A 17,638-nucleotide genomic window follows, 5' to 3' on the forward strand; every position below is an offset into this window, starting at 1 on the left:
TTAAAACTACCCGCGGCTATTGCATTGCCGACAATACACATAGAAGTTCATTGATAAAAACGGCATGGGAATTCCCCAAAGGGGAACCCCGAACCAAAATTTAAAAAATAAAATGACGTGGGGGTCCCCCTAAATTCCATACCAGGCCCTTCAGGTCTGGTATGGATATTAAGGGGAACCCCGGCCAAAATTTAAAAAAAAAAATGACGTGGGGTTCCCCCTAAATTCCATACCAGACCCTTCAGGTCTGGTATGGATTTTAAGGGGAACCCCGCGCCAAAAAAAAAAAAAAAAAACGGCGTGGGGTCCCCCCAAAGATCCATACCAGACCCTTATCCGAGCACGCAACCTGGCAGGCCGCAGGAAAAGAGGGGGGGACAAGAGTGCGGCCCCCCCTCCCTCCTGAACCGTACCAGGCCACATGCCCTCAACATTGGGAGGGTGCTTTGGGGTAGCCCCCCAAAACACCTTGTCCCCATGTTGATGAGGACAAGGGCCTCATCCCCACAACCCTGGCCGGTGGTTGTGGGGGTCTGCGGGCGGGGGGCTTATCGGAATCTGGAAGCCCCCTTTAACAAGGTGACCCCCAGATCCCGGCCCCCCCCCTGTGTGAAATGGTAAGGGGGTACATAAGTACCCCTACCATTTCACGAAAAAAGTGTCAAAAATGTTAAAAATGACAAGAGACAGTTTTTGACAATTCCTTTATTTAAATGCTTCTTCTTTCTTCTATCTTCCTTCATCTTCTGGTTCTTCTGGCTCTTCTGGTTCTTCTGGTTCTTCCTCCGGCGTTCTCGTCCAGCATCTCCTCCGCGGCGTCTTCTGTCTTCTTCTCCTCGGGCCGCTCCGCACCCATGGCATGGGGGGGAGGCTCCCGCTCTTCTCTTCTTCTCTTCTTCTTTTCTTCTTTTCTTCTTTTCTTCTCTTCTTCTCTTCTTCTTCATTTTCTTCTCCGGGCCGCTCCGCAATCCATGCTGGCATGGAGGGAGGCTCCCGCTGTGTGACGGCGCTCCTCGTCTGACAGTTCTTAAATAACGGGGGGGCGGGGCCACCCGGTGACCCCGCCCCCCTCTGACGCACGGTGACTTGACGGGACTTCCCTGTGGCATTCCCCGTGACGTCACAGGGAAGTCCCGTCAAGTCACCGTGCGTCAGAGGGGGGCGGGGTCACCGGGTGGCCCCGCCCCCCCCCCGTTATTTAAGAACTGTCAGACGAGGAGCGCCGTCACACAGCGGGAGCCTCCCTCCATGCCAGCATGGATTGCGGAGCGGCCCGGAGAAGAAAATGAAGAAGAAGAGAAGAAGAGAAGAAAAGAAGAAAAGAAGAAAAGAAGAAGAGAAGAAGAGAAGAGCGGGAGCCTCCCCCCCATGCCATGGGTGCGGAGCGGCCCGAGGAGAAGAAGACAGAAGACGCCGCGGAGGAGATGCTGGACGAGAACGCCGGAGGAAGAACCAGAAGAACCAGAAGAGCCAGAAGAACCAGAAGATGAAGGAAGATAGAAGAAAGAAGAAGCATTTAAATAAAGGAATTGTCAAAAACTGTCTCTTGTCATTTTTAACATTTTTGACACTTTTTTCGTGAAATGGTAGGGGTACTTATGTACCCCCTTACCATTTCACACAGGGGGGGGGCCGGGATCTGGGGGTCACCTTGTTAAAGGGGGCTTTCAGATTCCGATAAGCCCCCCGCCCGCAGACCCCCACAACCACCGGCCAGGGTTGTGGGGATGAGGCCCTTGTCCTCATCAACATGGGGACAAGGTGTTTTGGGGGGCTACCCCAAAGCACCCTCCCAATGTTGAGGGCATGTGGCCTGGTACGGTTCAGGAGGGAGGGGGGGCCGCACTCTTGTCCCCCCCTCTTTTCCTGCGGCCTGCCAGGTTGTGTGCTCGGATAAGGGTCTGGTATGGATTTTTGGGGGGACCCCACGCCGTTTTTTTTTTTTTTTTTGGCGCGGGGTTCCCCTTAAAATCCATACCAGACCTGAAGGGTCTGGTATGGAATTTAGGGGGAACCCCACGTCATTTTTTTTTTTTAATTTTGGTCGGGGTTCCCCTTAATATCCATACCAGACCTGAAGGGCCTGGTATGGAATTTAGGGGGACCCCCACGTCATTTTTTTTTTTAATTTTGGTTCGGGGTTCCCCTTTGGGGAATTCCCATGCCGTTTTTATCAATGAACTTCTATGTGTATTGTCGGCAATGCAATAGCCGCGGGTAGTTTTAAATGAGTTTTTTCCTTCAAAATGTCATTTTGCTGTCAGACTGTTCTAAACACAGGAAACATGCGCCCCTTTACAGGCACACTATAGACACCCCCCAAGTACGAAATTTAAAGGGATATTACACTTTTATTGATTGACTTTAAGTATTATTAAAATCACTGCTCCTGAAAAAACGGCCGTTTTTAAAACTTTTTTTTGCATTGATCCATGTCCCCTGGGGCAGGACCCAGGTCCCCAAACACTTTTTATGACAATAACTTGCATATTAGCCTTTAAAATTAGCACTTTTGATTTCTCCCATAGACTTTTAAAGGGTGTTCCGCGGCATTCGAATTTGCCGCGAACACCCCAAATTGTTCGCTGTTCGGTGAACTTGCGAACAGCCAATGTTCGAGTCGAACATGAGTTCGACTCGAACTCGAAGCTCATCCCTAGTCAGGACCTGGATCACCTGCTTGTCGCACTGTGCTTCCCAGAACAGGCAGGATTTGGCTACTCCTTGGGACCCGTTTGTCTAGGTGTCAGAAACCATGAAATCAGACCGAGACAGAAGTACAGTTAAATCACACTTGTTTAATAATAAAAATAAATAGAACAAACGTAGTCAAAACATAGCCAGAGTTCAGGAACCAGAACGGATAGTCAGACAAGCCAAACGTCAGGGAGCCGGAGATAAGCGTAGTAGAACAGCGAGCAGGATCTGGAGCCAGAAGGGATGTCAGCCAAGCAAGTTTTTTAACAGGAATGCAGGAGATAGTTTCTGTGATATTGACTAAGGTGAAGGCAGAGATCCTGTGGGATGGATGGCTTAAGTAGGCAGAACTGACGAGCAGGATATCATCAACAGGTGAGTCACCGTGGAGAGATAGGAGCTGGTAATTAACCGACAGCTGAGCGGCCAGCTCAGAGAAGGAAGGGCTGAGCTCAGCCCTGACACTAGGACATGTGTCATGAGTTATATGTACTGAGCCTTGAATCTTGCTGATGTAGCATTCAGCTTCCTTGACGCTAACACATGTATGTCTACCCCCCCACCAAAACCTCTCCTGGTTTTGCAGATTCCAAATGCCCATTGAGTCCTAGCATTTACATATAAGCATAAGTCTAGTGAGATATCTCCTAGAGAAAAAACTCCCGAAAGCATCTATCCACCTCAACTACAATCTGAAAAGGGCTCTAGTTGCCCCACATTATATGCCTAATATATATATATATATATATATATATATATATATATATATATATATATATATATATATGAATTTTCTTTTGAGCTTGATGAGTTTTCCCATATACCACACCCTCATAGTTGCCTCATATAATTTGGCGCCCCCCTGTGGAGATCCTAATTTACCTGTCTGCCTCATCTCAGTGACAAACTGTACCCTATACTTTGTGCTTTTTACACATATACATGTAGCTCCAGAAGAAGCGCTTCCAAAGTGCAAAACTAGTTGAGCATTTCTTGAATGTGTCTTCTGAGTATTTAAGTAGAAGTGCTCTACTCCGGGTTGACTTCACGAACCCCTTCTTATGTGATCACTGTATGATAAATTATCAGGTCATCTTATATGTACACAGTACATGGGTGTTACTTTCTAGGGGTTTCTAGGGGTTTCCTTGTGAAATTGTTCATAATCTATCAACCCAGTCCATTGAGGTTTAGGTTGAAATCTGGACTGTATGGTTGGTCACCGAGACATGTTTTAAATCACATTCACATTTGTAAATGTTTTTATCTTTGTCTTAGTTTTTTTTTTTTAATACTAAAAATACTACATTTAATACTAAACTAGATGGCAGATGTGGGTCAGGGCAAATTTTCTGACCAAAAATGTGATTGGAATTCAAAATGGGTTGAAGAAATTTGAAACATAAAAAAAAGTTTTAGTTTTAAATTCCGGATTGGGATTAAAGTTGAATTGGATCTGAATCCAAATCTCAGAGGAAAAATATGTTTGGATATATGCATTCTCTGTCATTGGATAACATTTCCTATTATTGTTTTATCCTGACCAGATAAGAACACGGTGAATGATAGACATGTGCAAAACAAAAATAATTAGTTTTGTTTGGATTTCGTTATTTACATAAATTAGTCTAGTTAAATTAATTTAATCCGTTTACTTTGTTTTCGGAATTTGTTTTGTTTATTCGCATTCGAAACAATTAACATTTTCAAATTTCAAAAAGTTTTTGAATCAATTTTGAATAGTTTTCGAATTCGAAAATTTAAATTGTTTCGAATGCGAATAATTTGAATTTGTAAAATGATTCGAACACAATTAGAAAACGATTCAAATTTCGTCCAAATTTTTTTTTTTGTTATTTCGTATTTGTTTAAATTCGGTACTATTGTAATTTGGAAATTCCGATACATTGTTACATAGTTATATAGTAGGTGAGGTTGAAAAAAGACACAAGTGCATCAAGCCCAACCTATGTGTGTGATTATATGTCAGTATTACATTGTATTGCTTATCTAATACTTTTTTGAAACTATCGATGCCCCCCCCGCTGAGACCACCACCTGTTGAAGGGAATTCCACATCCTTGCCGCTCTTACAGTAAAGAACCCTCTACGTAGTTTAGGATGAAACCTCTTTTTTTCTCAATTTTATGAGTGGCCATGAGTCTTGTTATACTCCCTTCCGCGAAAACGTTTTATCCCTATTGTGGGATCACCAGAACGGTATTTATAAATTGAAATCACATCCCCTCTCAAGAGTCTCTTCTCCAGAGAGAATAAGTTTAGTGCTCGCAACCTTTCCTCATAACTAAGATCCTTCAGACCTATTATTACCTTTGTTGCCCTTCTTTGTACTCGCTCCATTTCCAGTACATCCTTCCTGAGGACTGGTGCCCAGAACTGGACAGCATACTCTAGGTGCGGCCGGACCAGAGTCTTGTAGAGTGGGAGAATTATCGTTTTATCTCTGGAGTTAATCCCCTTTTTAATGCATGCCAATATTATGTTTGCTTTGTTAGCAGCAGCTTGGCATTGCATGCCATTTCTGAGCCTATCATCTACTAGGACCCCCGGATCCTTTTCCATCCTAGATTCCCCGAGTGGTTCTCCCCCCAGTGAGTAGATTGCATTCATATTTTTGCCACCCAAATGCATTATTTTACATTGAGCCTCATTTGCCATGTAGTTGCCCACCCCATTAATTTGTTCAGATCTTCTTGCAAGGTTTCCACATGCTGCCAAGAAGTTATTGCTCTGCTTAGATTAGTATCGTCTGCAAATACAGAGATTGAACTGTTTATCCCATCCTCCAGGTCGTTTATGAACAAATTAAATAGGATTGGTCCCAGCATAGAACCCTGGGGGACCCCACTATCCACCCCTGACCATTCCAAGTACTCCCCATTTATCACCACCCTCTGAACTTGTCTTTGTAGCCAATTTACAATCCATGTACTCACCCTATGGTCCATGCCAACGCACCTTATTTTGTACAGTAAACGTTATTAGGGAACTGTGTCAAATGCTTTTGCAAAATCCAGATACACTACATATACGAACCTTCCTTTATCTAGAAAGAAAAGAACGGCTGCACACCACGGGAACGTTCCAACGATTTTATTCCAAAAAATAGCAAAAACCATCCAACAAAGACAGAGTGTCCAAACTCAGGAGGTGACACGTGCGTTTCACACTGACCTCAGTACTTCTTCACACCACTGAAGAAACACTGAGGTCAGTGTGAAACGCACGCGTCACCTCCTGGGTTCAGACACTCTGTCTTTGCTGGATGTTTTTTGCTATTTTTTGGAATAAAATCGTTGGAACGTTCCCATGGCGTGCAGCCGTTCTTTTCTTCCTATTGATCATCAGTGGCGGGCCATGGCTTGCACCCAGCGCATTCGGACTGTAGTGACTGTTCGCCTGGAGTGGTGTCTTCCTTGTTTGAATCTTCCTGTATCTAGATGGCAGCTCACCTCCTCATAGAAGGTTAATAGATTGGTTTGGCAAAAACGATCTGAATTTTCCGAAAAATGTAAATTCGTCCAAATTTCAATTTGAAACGAAATGGACCACACATGTCTAGTGGAGGATCAGTCACGTCTGAGGGAGACTGGTCGGTGAAGAAGGAGCTTGTATTGCTGTCCAGCAACTTTTATAAATCATACTCCAAAAGTTCTGCGCTTAAACAAACTGAATATATCCCCCCTCCTACACAGCAACTGTTCACAAGTATCAGGGCAGATATTCAAATAAACAAAAAAGAAAAAAAGTGCCAACATACACCGATCAGTCAAAACATTACAACCGCTCCCAACTAATTTTGAGTAGGTCCCCCTTTTGCTACCAAAGAGCCCTGATCTATTGAGGCATGGACTCCACTAGACCTCTGAAGGTGCGCTGTGGTATCTGCCACCAAGCCATCAGTAGCAGATCCTTTGAGTCCTGTAAGTTGGGAGGTAGGGTCTCCATGGATCGGACTTGTTTTTTCAGAACATCTTACAGATGCTCAATTGGATTGAGATCTGGAGAATTTGGAGGCCACATCAAAACCTCAAATTCATTGGATGAAAAAAATCAGAAGGCTGCACTCCTAATAGAAGATTCAAAGAAGCTTTATTCAAATGTCCATAAAAGAACTATATAGATGACCATACAGACAGGGGGTGAAAAATCTGACACATTTGACACAATAAACTTGCTTTCTCAAAACCACAATGACTAAACTGCTAGATACACTAATATATTACATTACATGGTACCTCAGGTATGTTCAATTAAGCAGGATAGACATATTCCATGTCAATCACCATTTACGATAAAGAGCGGATCACAATCCTTTTGACAATATACAGTACCAGTTATTTCAAATCATATTCCATAAAGGTAAAAACAAAACTAAAAAATTAAATTAAAACAAAACACGAGATATATCAATTGTTCCAAAAAACATAGAGCATGCACAGCAGTGTTACTAGTGATCAGAAGATTTTCTAAACATACATAAAAATGCATAAAAATCTAAAAATTGCTTATATACAGTATATAGAGATATCTCAACAAACAAACATCATTCGTAGTAGTGAGCCAGATCCCACTCAAAGTTTAACACTGCTGGGATCCTAGTTTGAAGGTTAAATATCCAAAGAACCTCCCGTTTACAGAGGAGTCTGAAATTATCATCGCCCCTCCCAGGAACCAGCACTTTTTTTCAATACCCTGTATTTGCAAGAGGGTAAAATCACCTCCCATGAACACCCCAGCATTCTCGGGTCTGTGACATCACAAGGGGGGTGGGGTCTCAGGGTGACATCACATCACATTCCAAAAGAGCAGTGCTAAAAAATATAAATATTGAATAATAGTCCCAGAAAATAAAATGTTCTTATTTGATAATAAAAAAAACAGTGAATGAACAAGTGTTGGAATCCCTCTGGTATTCAGTGCAAATATAGCAATGTAAATGGTGACTTTTCTTCCGTGCAAGTGTAGCAAACTAAACGGTGAATTTTCTTCTGTGCAAATACAGCAATGTCAACCTCAATAAAAGATGGCCCCTTACCTTACTGCTGTAAGGTAACAGCATGTATATAAAGCAAATGTAGATCCCCGGTCTTACAGTGGATCCCTCTGCCGGCTTCCTATCAATAGCGTGGCGTGGGGCTCATCTAAACAGCCTTATGTCCTGGTCAGTGGTTTAGGATGAAGTATTTATGTTTCTCAGGGGTGAAATATATGGTGTGGATGGTTCTCTGACGCGTAGCATCATGATCACGTGACTTAATCTTTCCCTGACGAAGTCACGTGATCGCGACGCTACGCTTCAGAACAAACAGGCATCAGAAGTGGCGTCAGTATAGGAGCTCGCTGCTCGTGGTATTTAGTATTTATCTTGCTTTTCAATGTGAGTACCACAGTTGGATTTATGAAATAAAACATTTATATTTTACATACTACACTACCTGGGACCCCTTCTTCTTTCTCCATATGATTTATGTACCTATCTGTTAAAAGTCTTTTAACTAATATCTAATATTAATTATTAACAAATATTAACAAATGAATGAATGGATTCGATCTTACAGAATAATTGAGTTAAATGAATTAAACTCAATTTTTTAGTTAAGATCATAATTTCTTTATATTACAATATTTCTTGTTTAGGATATTAATAAGAACATTGTATTTTAAATGAATATAATATACATACTGATTTATGTAGTATTAGATTTAGAAGTTAAAGGAAACTTATATTGTATAAGTTAAATGATTTTACAAATATCTCCTCCTGGCCCACTCTTCAGGAATGTCAACTCCTACCCTTGCGTGAGGTGGGAGGGAGACTGTTTCATTAAAAGCCCATGGTTTTCTGTGGAACTATAAGACATACCAAACCTTTTTTAAGAAGGTGGGGGCTATTTTAATGGGTCAGTTTTTAAGAGTAAAAAGCTAGTAACAGAGGACAGAAAGGCAGATTTGGCTGCAGACACACACACTATGAGGACAGCTACACATCTACACACAGAGACACATATGATTCAATCTTTGATAAAAAGTCTACCGCGCTAAATGCTAAAAAATTACATACAGGTAATAGATATAGATGATACACTGGTGACAATTAATAAAATTAATAAAACCGTCCCCAGTGAAAAAAAAGTGCTTGTGCTAGTGGAACAGTATCCAGTGCTGTGACTTGAATAATAGATGGATGATTCCGTGCTTCTTAAGTGCTTAAATAGGGTGCCCCCCTGTTGGATGTGCACTCACCCCTGGGAGTGGACTAACTATCGCTAGTTAGGTCAAATGCGCGTGCGGGGCGACCCCTGTGGATGTCCTCTGGTCCAATGATTGGCTTCGGTGAATGTTCCTCATATAAATAGATATAATAGAAAAAGCCTCATTGCGCGGTACCGTTAATAAAGAGCTTTTTATTCCAAGAAATATAAAGGTATTCAACTCACATGTATGAGTGCCTAATGTCCTGGCACCCGGAGTGAACAGCAGGTATAAGTAAATCCGTGAAATCCGCCTGATTAGTTCATACAGCTGCTGGCTCAGTGAAGGCTTGATTTCCGGGTTGAATGTGTGGGCGAAAGTGTCTCACGATAACGTGATTCAACCTTTATGCATTTCGGCCTATCAGATTGGCCGTCCTCAGGAAGTTACAATTCCGATCATTTTGTTGCTTGCAGCAACTAGTGTCTCGCCCCCCTTTTTCTTTCCTTTGGTAGTGTGGGAATATCTCTTTATTTTCATGAACAGTTACTGACTCCACACTTAAAGTGGAAGTAAACCCATCCATAAAACACGTGCCAGAAATATGTAACCCTCCCATTGGTTGTGCTCTCAACCAAACTGTCAAACCATCCAATGGCTGGTGTCATAATTGATCACATGTGCAGCATCATGGCAGTTGTAAATTAAACAGAGGCAAAGATGGCAGCTTCCTTGGCTGAAAACGATAGCGGGGTTTACTTACACTTTAAGATCACCTACAAAATCTAACCTTGCTTTATTACGAGTATTAGAGTTAAAGTCACTGGGAGATAAACAGTTCCCCAGAGAAGGACCCCGACGTGAGACAGTTTTGAAACCTCTAGACAAAATCTTAGCACATATTTCATCCTCATAGACTAGAGGATAGAAATATGACATTCTACGTTCCATTACAAATGTAATTGGAATTCAAACAACACAACAGAATGTATTTTGGTTTTGAAATCTGGATTGGGATTGGAGATGAATTTGACCTGAATCCAAATCTCAGAGGTAAGATATGTGTGTTTTCTGTCATTGGATAACACTTCCTATTCTTGTTTTATCCTGTCCAGGTGAGAACATGGCTAAGGAGCAGTCACGTCTGAGGGAAACTGGTAGGTGAAGAAGGAGCTTGTATTACTATCCAGCAACTTCTATAAATTATAATCCAAAAATTCTGCGCTTAAACAAACTTAATACATCTCCCTACTAGACAGCAACAGTTCAGAAGTATCAGTGCAGATATTCAAATAAACAAAAGAGAAAAACTTCCAACATATAACGTTCAGTTAAAACTTTATGACATCGCCCAGGAGCAGTCACGTCTAAAGGAAACTGGTAGGTGAAGAATCCAACAACTTCTTTAGGGCCTCATGCTTGCTTGGCATTCGCCCATCTCTTCTGAAAGCCTTTCTCCTGGCAGGAGAAAAGCAGTGTAAAAAACTTGCCTAAAGCTGTGTCTTTCAAATGCGTTCAGGCGCATCGAGCATTCTGGCGTTCATTCATTTCATTGGCCAGAATATTAATTCATTCTGGAGCTTTGTTTATATCATTTGTTATACATTTGCTGTATACTTCTTGCTATTGCCATACATTACCACCAAAGAACAGTCCAAAAAAAATACTCCTGCTCCTCACTACCATGGCGATACCACATATGAGGATGTTACAGTATTTGATGTTTGTACCCGTAGTGCGGCCTAGGAACAATAGTGCTCATTTTGCTTCTTTAAACACACTGACACCGATACCTATTGACCCTGTACCTTGAGTTTTGACCCTGACCTTTGACACTTTCCATGACTTTTGACCTTAAAGTGTTACTAAACCCACAACAGTAAAATCAGTCTGTATATGCAGAATTGCATGCTTGTTATACTCACTGTGGAACTTACGGGGTTAATCCTCTGCATCCTGCATGGACAGATCCTCCCCCTCCTGCACTGTCTATCTGGGCAAGTCCAGATAAGACAGAGTCAGAGTAGTCCTGCTGCACATGCTCAGTTTGGTCTCTATTGCTGGAGAGAATATTTCCTTGTTGACCTGAGCTTTTCAGGTCACATGATATTGACATTACACATTTGGGCGTGTATACAGATCCTAAATGACATCCCAGTGCCTCCCTCCTCCTGCATGCCCAGTAACTAAAAAAGAACACAGTGGGTGGGATGTCACATCTTGATTGATGGATGATCCGCCCCCCATTATGAAGACACAGGCTGTAGTGGAAATCTCTTCCTATCTGAACACTTAGTACTCGGGCGGACCCTGCTGCTTATGTGACCATGGTATACAGATCAGCCAAAAAGGTATATAGTGCCGGTATTTTAATGTAGAAAGAATATTTATAAGCTGTGGGCACTGCGGGGGGGGGATTAACTATTTTCATATTACTGGGTTTAGCAACACTTTAACCTTGACCCTGATACTGACCTAGATCAAACCCTGATCTAGCTATTTATTTGTATAATTTTACACACGCTTCTTTGTTTACACTTTTCTCCTCTAGCACGGACAATAAAACACAATGTAATTTTTTCTCCATTCAAGAGGAGGAAAAAAAAACACAGGGGTTACAGCGGGCTGTACAGTGACCGATCACTGTGATAGCCAATCAGAGGCTAATCACAATGATCGGGTGATTGGAAACCGGTCCTCCCCATTCCCAATAGTTAATATGGGTCCTGGGGCTCTAGATGAGAGCCCGGCCTCTGAGCTGGGAGCGCACTGTGTAGTGTGCTCCCAGCATAAATACAGATACTCATATGGAAAAGCAAGAAAAAAGTTGCGCTTAAAGGATGCAATAAATATATTGAAGGATTATAATATACGTGAAAACAAAGCAGCCAGCACCAAAGGCTTAGTCTTGAACCTCACAATAATAAAAAATACAAAAAGATGCAGCGCTAAAAAATTGGTGAAAAGGAAAAGGAAAGGAGAAAACTAAGGCACAGTCTCATCCACATAAATAAGTAAAAATTGTGCAGAAAATTGATAAAAGTGAACCAGTAAGTGAAATTAAGGTGAATATCAATAGAATATCTGAATAAACACAATATCCAAATTAAATAACATAAGGTGATAAATTTTCCGTACTTATGAACCATAGGTATTACAACAAATTAATGACAAATACATAACAATGTGTAAGAAAAGGACCCACAAGGATGAAATGCACAAGAAAAAATTATTTTTCTAAAGACGGTGACTTGAACAAAGGTGTCAAGAAAAAGCAGGTGAAGATAGTCTTCTATGTCTTGTCACACCCAGGGTGCAAAATCAAATGCGCTTACCGGACGGTGATGACTGCTATTACGGCAGTCTCACTCAGCACAGGGATATCGGTCTCCCCACAACCATAGCGTACAGCAACCATTAGCAGCAGATGATTCCCAAGGGTATAAAACAGAAACAATCCATAGTGTAATACGTCCAAGCGGTTAATTTATTGAATATAAAAATTGCACTTACAAGATCGCGGTATAAAAAGGCAGCAGAATATTGCAGCATAGAAACTTCGGCGTCTCCGTCTGTAACCTCCACTTCCTAAGTTCGTGTAAAGCCCATCCGAGAACGAACGTGATGACGTCATAGGCTCTTCCCTACGCGTTTCGTCACGATAGGACGTCGTCTGGGGATTGGCCAAGCTCGAACGTCACCACATATGGGCATTATAAACGCTGCGGGCACCATCTTAACTGATGGCAAATTGGATATCACATTGAAAACGGTACAGCCTTCTTAGATGCCGTCAATGCACATAACGAAGCTAAAAAATATCTATAAAGTGGAGGAAAGAAGAGTGCCATCTTGTGGTAAAAGAATATAGTAATTAATACATACTCGGATGGTAGAAAAAAACACAAACCATGAAGGGATGCAACAGACGGCAGACACTGCAATTAATTTGAAATATATAATAATAATTCAATCATACATGAAAATGATGAATACAATAGAAAATATATATTAATATCCGCAATTGTTGTTAAATGAAAACAAATAAAAATATACTTAAAAAATTGTAATTAAAAAATAAATTTAAAACAGAAAAAAAGGGGAAAATCAAAATATAAAAAAGTTTTAAGAATTATTTATAAAACAATTAATGTCCCAATCAACATTCAATCCGAAAGGAACAAAAGATTTCATATGGAAGATCCACTTAGTCTCAAGTCTAGAAATGGATCTAACTTTATTTGTACCTCTCCAATGGGGGTGTATCTTATCAAAGGCTAGAAAGAGAGTACCCTTCAATTTTTTATTATGATATTTGGCGTAGTGTCTAGATGGGTTATGTTTAGTAAAACCCCGCTTTATATTAGCCACATGTTCTGATAAACGTACATGTAATTCACTTTGGTTCGTCCCATGTACTGTTTAGAACATGGGCACTGAATAAGGTAGACGACATATTGAGTAGAACATGTGATGAAAGACTGAATGTCGTATATCTTATTCGTAACCGAGGACTGAAAAGTCTCACATTTCCTCCCCGTGGAGGAGTTTATTTGGCAAATGCTACATTTTCGGCAGGGATAAAAACCCTTCATGGTATGAAAGAAAGAAATGGTCTTGGGGGGATCTATAACATTCTTAGCAACACTATGTCGCAATGAGGGTGCACCTCTGTATATCATTACTGGTCTGTCAGGGATGACCGCTCCAAGAACTTTATCATTCTTAAGTATACTCCAATGTTTCTGAAAGATATTTTTAACAGAAAAATGTTGATTGGAGTAACTTGTAATCATAGACCAACCAAATTTATTATCAGGTACAGGGCTAGGTTCCACTTCTCTATGTAACATAAGTGTCCTATCCATATTGGCAACCCGAATTATGGTGGCATCTATCTCACTTTCAGAGTAACCCTTGTCGAGAAAACGTTGTTTCAGTATATGGGCCTGTTGATGGTATTCTGAAACATCTGTGCAGTTACGCCTAATACGCTGAAACTGGCCCTGAGGAACAGCCCTTAACCAGGCCAGATGATGACAGCTGGAGAGTCAGATATAGGCGTTTCGATCGGTCGCCTTAAAATGTGTGTTAGTAGTAAGGCGACCATTCCTGACCAGAATGTTGAGGTCAAGGAAATGGATCTCCGTACAACTGATTTTGAATTGAAGTGATATACCCCTATCATTCCGATTCAGTTGTGCGAAAAAACTCTCAAGAGAAGATTGGTCACCATCCCACAAAAGAAGAACATCGTCTATGTACCTTTTCCATAGATGTAGCTCTCTAGGGGGATTGTTATCGATGACCTCCATCTCCCATCTGGCCATAAATAAATTGGCCAGACTGGGCGCAAATTTGGCGCCCATGGCCACGCCACAAATCTGCAGAAAAAAATCACCCCCAAACCAAAAATAATTGTGGCCTGTTGCAAACCTTAAAAGTGATAGAGTAAATTATTTTTGAGGCCGGGGTAGAGCGGAGTCCTGATCTAAATAGTGGCTTACCACCTCAAACCCCTGTTGATGGGAAATATTAGTGTATAGAGAGGCCACATCTGCCGTGGCAAGAATGTAGCTCTCTTTCCACTCACAACCCTCCAAGAGGTTAATAACGTGAGTGGTATCTCTCAGATACGCTGGGGTTGCTGTCACTAAGGGCTGCAGAAAATTATCTACATACCTCCCGATCCTAGCCATAACCGAATCTATGCCACTAATAATCGGGCGACCTGGAGGGTTAGAAAGGCTTTTATGTATTTTGGGCAAGAAGTACATAACTGGGACCCTTGGAGCAGAGGGAACCAGGTATGCCTTTTCTTTTTTGTTAAGAATCTCTTGCTCAAAGCCCCTGTCAATCAATACCTGAAGTTCTTTTTTGAATTTCATTGTGGGATTTGAGGCCAAAGGCAGATAAGTATCTTGATCGGAAAGGAGTTTGTTCATCTCTTCCAGATAATGAGTTTTATCTAACATAACAACCCCTCCCCCTTTATCCGCAGGACGTATGACAATGTCATTTCGTTGGCAGATTTTAGTTAAGTGATGGTGAAAATCACTATGTTGATTCCGAGGGCATTTAAGTGCAATAAGATCCTTGATAACCATTTCCTTAAAAACTTGTATAGAAGGGGCAATAGGACCTGGGGGATTAAATAAAGAGGCAGGTTCACCCCTCTTTCTCATAATCAGGGAGCTTTAAATGAGGATAATCACGTTATTGTTAGACATCCAAATCAATATGATGATTATCCTAACCAGGAATGACTATCAAGACTCACCACGGAATTTTTTAGAAGAGAGTCAAACACATTTTTTTCCCAGGAACAAAAACAGAGTAAAAAGAGGATACGAAGAACGAGAGGCACTAGAGGGGGAGGAGGATCCAGTCCAAAGAAAAGAAAACAGTAAACATTAGCGGTGTGTTTAATTTGAGTACAGTCCAACTCTCTGTAGGTGAACAAAAAGTCCTGAGTCAAGGTCTTAAGTTTGCCCCCCACATAGATTGAACAAATTTGAAACATTCATCGATGTACACAAATTTGTACGAAAGATGAATATTAAGAGACATTTTATTTTAAATCCAATTAGTAATCAAATTTCATCCTCTGGCAATAGGTCTTCCATCATAACTGGTGGTACAGTTAATTCTGTACCCCCCTTGTCTAATCATGTAATTAATGTCCCTATTAGACATACTAATCTGTCCAATGCCTCTTTATTTAATCCCCCAGGTCCTATTGCCCCTTCTATACAAGTTTTTAAGGAAATGGTTATCAAGGATCTTATTGCACTTAAATGCCCCCGGAATCAACATAGTGATTTTCACCATCACTTAACTAAAATCTGCCAACGAAATGACATTGTCATACGTCCTCCGGATAAAGGGGGAGGGGTTGTTATTTTAGATAAAACTAATTATCTGGAAGAGATGAACAGACTCCTTTCCAATCGAGATACTTATCTGCCTTTGGCCTCAAATCCCACAATCAAATTCAAAAAAGAGCTTCAGGTATTGATTGACAGGGGCTTTGAGCAAGGGATTCTTAACAAAAAAGAAAAGGCATACCTGGTTCCCTCTGCTCCAAGGGTCCCAGTTATGTACTTCTTGCCCCAAATACATAAAAGCCTTTCCAACCCTCCAGGTCACCCGATTATTAGTGGCATAGATTCGGTTACGGCTAGGATCAGGAGGTATGTAGATAATTTTCTGCAGCCCTTAGTGACAGCAACCCCAGCGTATCTGAGAGATACCACTCACGTTATTAACCTCTTGGAGGGTTGTGAGTGGAGAGAGAGCTACATTCTTGCCACGGCAGATGTGGCCTCTCTATACACTAATATTTCCCATCAACAGGGGTTTGAGGCGGTAAGCCACTATTTAGATCAGGACTCCTCTCTACCCCGGCCTCAAAAAGAATTTATTCTATCACTTTTAAGGTTTGCAACAGGCCACAATTATTTTTGGTTTGGGGGTGATTTTTTTCTGCAGATTTGTGGCATGGCCATGGGCGCCAAATTTACGCCCAGTCTGGCCAATTTATTTATGGCCAGATGGGAGATGGAGGTCATCGATAACAATCCCCCTAGAGAGCTACGTCTATGGAAAAGGTACGTAGACGATGTTCTTCTTTTGTGGGATGGTGACCAATCTTCTCTTGAGAGTTTTTTCGCACAACTGAATCGGAATGATAGGGGTATATCCCTTCAATTCATTCAATAGATCCATTTCCTTGACCAACATTCTGGTCAGGAATGGTCGCCTTACTACTAACACACATTTTAAGACGACCGATCGAAACGCCTATATCTCACTCTCCAGCTGTCATCATCTGGCCTGGTTAAGGGCTGTTCCCCAGGGCCAGTTTCAGCGTATTAGGCGTAACTGCACAGATGTTTCAGAATACCATCAACAGGCCCATATACTGAAACAACGTTTTCTCGACAAGGGTTACTCTGAAAGTGAGATAGATGCCACCATAATTCGGGTTGCCAATATGGATAGGACACTTATGTTACATAGAGAAGTGGAACCTAGCCCTGTACCTGAAAATAAATTTGGTTGGTCTATGATTACAAGTTACTCCAATCAACATTTTTCTGTTAAAAAAAATTTTCAGAAACATTGGAGTATACTTAAGAATGATAAAGTTCTTGGAGCCGTCATCCCTGACAGACCAGTAATGATATACAGAGGTGCACCCTCATTGCGACATAGTGTTGCTAAGAATGTTATAGATCCCCCAAGACCATTTCTTTCTTTCATACCATGAAGGGTTTTTATCCCTGCCGAAAATGTAGCATTTGCCAAATAAACTCCTTTACGGGGAGGAAATGTGAGACTTTTCAGTCCTCGGTTACGAATAAGATATACGACATTCAGTCTTTTATCACATGTTCTACTCAATATGTCGTCTACCTTATTCAGTGCCCATGTTCTAAACAGTACATGGGATGAACCAAACGTGAAATACATAAAGCCAGTACTGAACTGGCTTTGCTGAGTCTGCTATTAATATTTTTGGTAATTGTCTCCTATCTCCTATCCAACTGTACATCCCTACTGAACTGGCTTTGCTGAGTCTGCTATTAATATTTTTGGTAATTGTCTCCTATCTCCTATCCAACTGTACATCCCTACTGAACTGGCTTTGCTGAGTCTGCTATTAATATTTTTGGTAATTGTCTCCTATCTCCTATCCAACTGTACATCCCTACTGAACTGG

General features: G+C 41.4%; 1 protein-coding gene across 1 annotated transcript in view; it reads left to right on the plus strand.

Annotated features, from left to right (window-relative positions):
• LOC141134910 (uncharacterized) overlaps positions 1-17,638 on the plus strand; it is a 96,874-nt gene that overhangs the window by 42,517 nt on the left and 36,719 nt on the right. Inside the window, exon 8 of the mRNA XM_073624342.1 lies at positions 10,029-10,070. Within this exon, the coding sequence (XP_073480443.1) occupies positions 10,029-10,070 (42 nt within the window). The remainder of the gene's footprint in view (positions 1-10,028; positions 10,071-17,638) is intronic.

Source organism: Aquarana catesbeiana, linkage group LG03 (genome assembly GCF_042186555.1).
Source record: "Aquarana catesbeiana isolate 2022-GZ linkage group LG03, ASM4218655v1, whole genome shotgun sequence".
In the NCBI taxonomy this organism is placed as follows: Eukaryota; Metazoa; Chordata; class Amphibia; order Anura; family Ranidae; genus Aquarana; species Aquarana catesbeiana.